The sequence below is a fragment of the Protobothrops mucrosquamatus genome, unplaced genomic scaffold (genome assembly GCF_001527695.2).
Source record: "Protobothrops mucrosquamatus isolate PMUCROS unplaced genomic scaffold, P.Mucros_1.0 scaffold_125, whole genome shotgun sequence".
In the NCBI taxonomy this organism is placed as follows: domain Eukaryota; kingdom Metazoa; phylum Chordata; class Lepidosauria; order Squamata; family Viperidae; genus Protobothrops; species Protobothrops mucrosquamatus.
The window spans coordinates 832,329-838,222 of NW_015386201.1; the positions used below are offsets into that span (position 1 = coordinate 832,329).

Below are 5,894 nucleotides of genomic sequence, written 5' to 3' on the forward strand. Positions count from 1 at the left end.
ACCATACAATTTTATATAAAAGAGAACTAAGATATATTGTATCAACACTCATTTTGGACTGCTGCTCAAGTTTCCTCTGAATTACTGCAGCTCATTGTTGCCATATTTAACTGTCTTGATAACATAAATTGTTTTAGTTGATCCAGAGCAGACATGTCACACTCGCGACCTCACGTGACGTCGTGCAACGTATCGGGAGTTTTGCCATTGCTGGCAATGGGGTAGGCGTGGCTTCCGTGTGATGCGTCCGGCCCGCGGGCTGGCAGTTTGACACCTCTGATCCAGAGTGTCACTGCTTACATTCAGTTTTCACAAAAAAATAAAAATGTATAGGTACCAAACTCTTGATATCTAGAATTACGTTTTATCTCTGAAAAACCTATGTCCTCTTCAAAACATCTCAATCAATTCCAATTCTTTTTTTACATGATGAGATAATTTTATTGAATTAAATTCATCATACATTTTACTGGGTTATGTAATATAGGATTTTATTTTACATTAGCAAAACTTTATTATAATTGGAGGTCATTACTTCCAAGAGACTTAAAGCACGAGTCCAAAAATTCATCTGTTACTTCTTCAAGAACAGCTGGTTTCCATTTGGGGGATTGGTCTTTGTCAATAAGTACTAGTAGAGAAAAAAATGTTTTCAGTTGTAATGCTTTTCTTAATTATATTAGAAAGATCATTTTATATTATTCTTAGTATGTATGAAAGATAAACCACTGTAGAGATCAGTACTTATTATGTATGATTTATTCATTTTCTATAGAAGATGGAACTGATTTCTTGAATGGAAAAGTACCTTAATTCCCATATCCTGAAAACAGAATGACTGAGAATCCAACATTAAAGCTTTTATTTACTTAATTTGTTTTGTGCAATCCCAGTGGAGGCATTTTATTATTTGTATTCCTAATCTAGTGAATTTCTGTCAGAAAGAGCAAGTAACAATAAATGATTTTTTTAAGCTAAACACTGACAATATAAAATAAATCTCAGTGGTGGGTTAGTCTTTATACCTCCCCCATACGGCATGTCCTTACCACCAGTGGCTCCATGTTTGGATTGAAGGCTTTCCTTGTCCTCTATCCAGCTATAATGCACTGAGATGTTTCAGTGAACTCAAACTCCTCATACCCTGGAAGCCTTCTAAAATCCTCTCCATGGCTATGGAGGTTATGCTCACCAGTTATATGACAGTCTAAATCAGGGGTCCTCAAATGTGGCCACTTTAAGACTTGTGGACTTCAACTCCCAGAATTCCCCAGCCAGCCCACAAGTCTTAAAGTGGCCACGTTTGAGGACCCCTGGTCTAAATAATGCTTCTGTTTCATACCTTTTGTTATAGATTTTGCATTGGAAAACCACATGCCTGTAACAATCTTACACACTAGCACAACCACAACACAATATTATTTTTCTTAGACCAGCTTAATTTTGCATATTGTTACCCATTTGGCTACCCAGCAAAATAGGCAGCAATACGCTTGATGTCCTGAATAACTATTTTAGTAATTATTATTTTTACTATTTTATTTTTTATTACATTATTTTAATTTTAATTTTATTATTATTTTTCTACCATCATCGTTATTTAACATTACTAAAACTGTCTCAAATGAAAAGAGGTCGCCAGACAATAACATCTTGCAAAGTAGCCTGGAGAAATTTTGTGACCAAAGAGCGTGCCTTAAACGGCTCCTGTCGCCACTAACATGTCTGAACTAATCATTTCTGAAGAATCTCACTAGATTCGCATTGTAATTCACTTGAACTGGGCAGGGGCTTCAAATTTTACCTGCTCGGACGCCTTCGTAGAAGTCATGGCCTCGCTGTAAGATAAAAGAAGTCATTATGGCAAATTTCCTAGCATACTTTGAAATACAATTTTCTTTCTAAATGTTGAACCCAAAGCACTTTTTCACAAGAAAAATATCTTCCAATAGAAAGGAATATCTGTAGCTCATGGTTGAACTATTGGGAGTCCTTGATGTTCTCTGAGATGTTACTTAGTTGGGTAATGAAAGGTCTGCAAGCAAAAGAATCAAGCTCAGAGAACATCAAGGATTCCAGCCGCAAAAACATCTTATCTAAAGGCCACTTTTGCATATTGATTTGTCAAACTGGTAACATCTGTAGCTCACGTCTTTTGAGCTTCTGCCATGAGATCCCTATGGAAGTGTGAGATTTCGCACAGGATCAGTGGGAGGGTTGTTTGACGTAAAGATTACTACTTGAAAATAAGCCGTGGGTGTTTTATCACTGTGCTTTCTGAGCTTCGTGTACAGAGCGTAAGTGAATAGCAAAGCTCACTTACTGGTGATGAATAGGCGAGTCAGTGGAGAACTGATGGCACGGGCACCTTTCAAATGAAATTATCTCACTTGGAGTGCATTCCAGTTGATAGCGCCAGAAGTTCATCTGGCAATATGACAGATATCAGGAAGTGACTACGATGAACACTGCATCACCCCTGCAGAATGAGTCTTCATTGAGTATAGTAGTGGAAGTTGTATTAATATGTAAACTAGATGAGCCAATTTGTGTAGTGGTTAAAGTATCAGGTTAAAAACCAGGATACTGCTAGTTCTAGTCCTGCCTTAGACAGAAAGCCAGCCTTAGATACAAAGCCACAGAGCCTGGTGACCTTGGGCTAGTCACTCTCTCTCTCAGGCCTTAGAAGGAGGCAACAGCAAACCATTTCCAAAAGACTTGCCAAAAAACTGCAGGGACTAGTCCAGGCAGTCACCAGGAGTCAAAAACTGACTTGAAGGCACAACAACAAGAAGGTGAACATTCTCTATCAACCAATGGGAGACAGAGGAAGGAAAAAATAGTTTTTTCTTTACTTGTAACATAGCAACAGCTTTTGAATCTCTTGAAAGAACCAAGTATAGTCAATATAAAATGCTAACGCTCTACAAACTTTCAGAGTTATAATGTAGTTTCAAGTGAGGTTGCTGAAACTGGGAAAAATGGATAGCAATGTTTTGATTGAATCAGAAACTCAAAAATACTTCAGGAAAATCAAACACATGCATTCTTATTTGAATGGAACACAGCTTTATGAAAGATACATAAAATGGGGTCATCCTGTAGTATATATCTGCTTTGTTATGTTGATGAGATAACCAGAAGCAAGGACACTTTCCAATTTATGGTTGTTAATCCCTCAAAAGGTTTGTTCATCAACACTTGACAAATCACAAGGACTTCACTGAAGTGGCAACGGCAATATAGGTTGTTTAAAACCTTGAATTAATCTTTATAAGCTCTTTTGTACATTTTTGGGAAGGGGTGAGAAAAGAGATTTCTCCTACACAAAGCCATAGAAAGTTGTAGCTGCAGAAAAAATAAAGCTTAAGTGAAAGAACACAAACTCCTGAAAAACATAGGCAAGAGAACTGTATATGGTAAATCCTCCAATTCTCATACAGTAGTAGAGAAAGTACTACCATTCAAGCTTAATGTCACTTTTCCCACAGCCCACAAGAGAGTAGCAACATCCAACGCCAATTGGCCAAATGGATCTCAAATGTGGAGATAGATGTGACTAAAGTGTGATTGGTATGGACCCTTCACATCGTGGCTATCATCCTCATTACTAAAGTTACTATGAAACAATGTTGAATAGAGCCAGTGAGAGAACACGAAGCTCTGTAACTTGCGCTGCAAAGATAAAATGCTAACATTTAAAATCAATGGTGTAAAATGTAATGTACTGAGATCTTGGAGGTCAGGCACAAAAGGGAAGCTAATTTCCATTTAGGAACAGTAAAACAGAAGAAACAAAATCTGACACTATGGTATAATGAAATAAGAGTAGTTTGTCTACTTTTAGCTAAAGGGTTTGCCCCTTGTCTAATATGTTCACAGACAACAGTGTACAAAAATAGAATGGAACAGATAACAGAATTCCTGTTCGTATCCTTAGTGGACCATAGGAAATACCAGCAGTCCCGTAAGCCATACTTACTGACATAAAATATACTATACAGTGCTCAGAATGTGCCAATATGCAACACCTCTTACCATGCATGCTTGGCTCAATCTATATTCCATTGTGAATACATCTTGCAGGTTCAAAGAAGCTCCCTCTTTAAGTTGCCGGAAAGCTATCTTGAGAGAAGTTGGGGACATTTTAGCGATTGTCTGTAGAGAGGGGAAAAAAATACAATTGATGTGTGAATATTTGATTCCAAAGAAGAGTAACAGCAAGTTACAGTTTCAGGTCAGAAGATAAAAGTAATGATTAAATTAACTATACAAGATAGAAATAAAGATAAACACCCTAATAAAATTAAAACTCCTTAAAGACATACATTCAAACAAGGTTTCAATCAAGAAATGAATACTCTTCACCTCATCCTCATCTAAAGCTCTTTGGTTCATTATTTCTTCTCATAATAGATTTATAATACTGTAATTTGCATAACTTTTGGCTCAGCCACATAAGACAAAGCTATAATATGATGGTGTAGAGAAGGAACATTACAAAAGTAATGACACATTTGCAGTTGATTCTTAAATAACCTGCTTTAGTTAATGGAGCTCTGGAATCATGTACAGGGACAGAAGTAGTCACGTTCCATGTACTTTTTGTTATCCTCCCACATAAACTTGTTCTTGCTTTAACACATGGATGATTAGATGCAGCTTCCTCAATTTCAGTGGCCATAGTGGATCCCTTGAGTAAAAGGGTTGGATGATGAAAAGCACATGCACACGCGTATGCATGCGCCCCTAAAGTACCAAGCGAATAAAAGGGGATAAGGAAGATACCAACTAGAACAGAATGGAAATAAAAGAGAATATGGGTGAGTACAGATTGGCAGGTATGGTGGCAGATATCGGGCAAACCATTAAAAAGAGGAACCAATCAATTTGGTATTGGTCCCTCTCTTCATCCATATGCCTCAATCTTAGATCCAAGTCAAATAAATAGTAAAGAGGGGGAGCAGAGGAAAAACTGGCCTGATGAATGATCCCTTATGGTACCAAAATTCAGTCCTGCTTCTTCTACTTGTCAACCTCTAAATGAAATTCCCAGGAGACATCACCAGTATGCTGATAACTTAGGTTATTGTTGAATTGAGAGTTATGGGACACAGGTGGGAGGGCTACCTAGAACAAGGACATGCCAGTGACAACTCACAACTTCATCACTATATAATTAGACTACTGTGATCGTAAAGTATCCGCCAAGTGCTTTACACTGTGCTGTCTTTGGAGACAATTCAGAAATGGCATTTGATACAAAACGCAGGACCCCTTTTATTGACAAATAAGTACGACTATAGCCACAAAACACTTGCGCTAAAGGTCATGGATTAATTTTCAAAGTCAAAGTCTTTGAAAGTCTTAGCTTATAAAGTTTTAGCTTACATGTCAAAGTCCTGGTTTTCACCTATAAAGCCTCATATGGCTTGGCAGCCAGATATCACAAGGACCACTCCTTCCAAAAGGAGTGGCATATTCTTCCTAGTATACTTTATTAGTAGTTCCCCATTTCTGAAAGGTGGGAGAGACTGGGCTGAAAACAGTCCTTTTCTGTAATGGCCTCAATGCTACAGAATAGTCTCCTCACTTAGATTAGGCTAGTAGACATTCTGATGGCATTCTAGACAATGGTTAAAGCATTTATTCTTCTGAAGAGCTTTTGGAGAACAGGTGCAGCTTGTGATTTCCCTTTTGTGGTACTTGCTCTTAGTGAGATGCTTTTAGGAAATAACATTACATTGATATGTATTTTTTTATAATTTTAATTACTGGGAATATTTGCCAATTATGGCAGTATATAAAATAAACAGATACCATGTACGTATAAAGCTAATGCTCTCTGGGCATCAAGGGAATTAAAAGATCTTTGTGTATAGAAGAACTGGGAA

At 37.4% G+C, this 5,894-nt stretch overlaps 1 protein-coding gene across 1 annotated transcript; it reads right to left on the reverse strand.

Moving 5' to 3' along the window:
• Window positions 1–417: 417 nt before the first annotated feature.
• LOC107288576 (3-hydroxyisobutyryl-CoA hydrolase, mitochondrial-like) lies at window positions 418–4,180 on the reverse strand. The gene is made up of 3 exons (XM_015817210.2): window positions 4,039–4,180; window positions 1,805–1,838; window positions 418–631 (listed from the first exon to the last, which is right to left on the reverse strand). Exons 1-3 carry the CDS (start codon window positions 4,144–4,146, stop codon window positions 516–518), a joined length of 258 nt encoding a protein of 85 aa, XP_015672696.1. The 5' UTR covers window positions 4,147–4,180; the 3' UTR covers window positions 418–515.
• Between the last annotated feature and the right edge of the window lie 1,714 nt (window positions 4,181–5,894).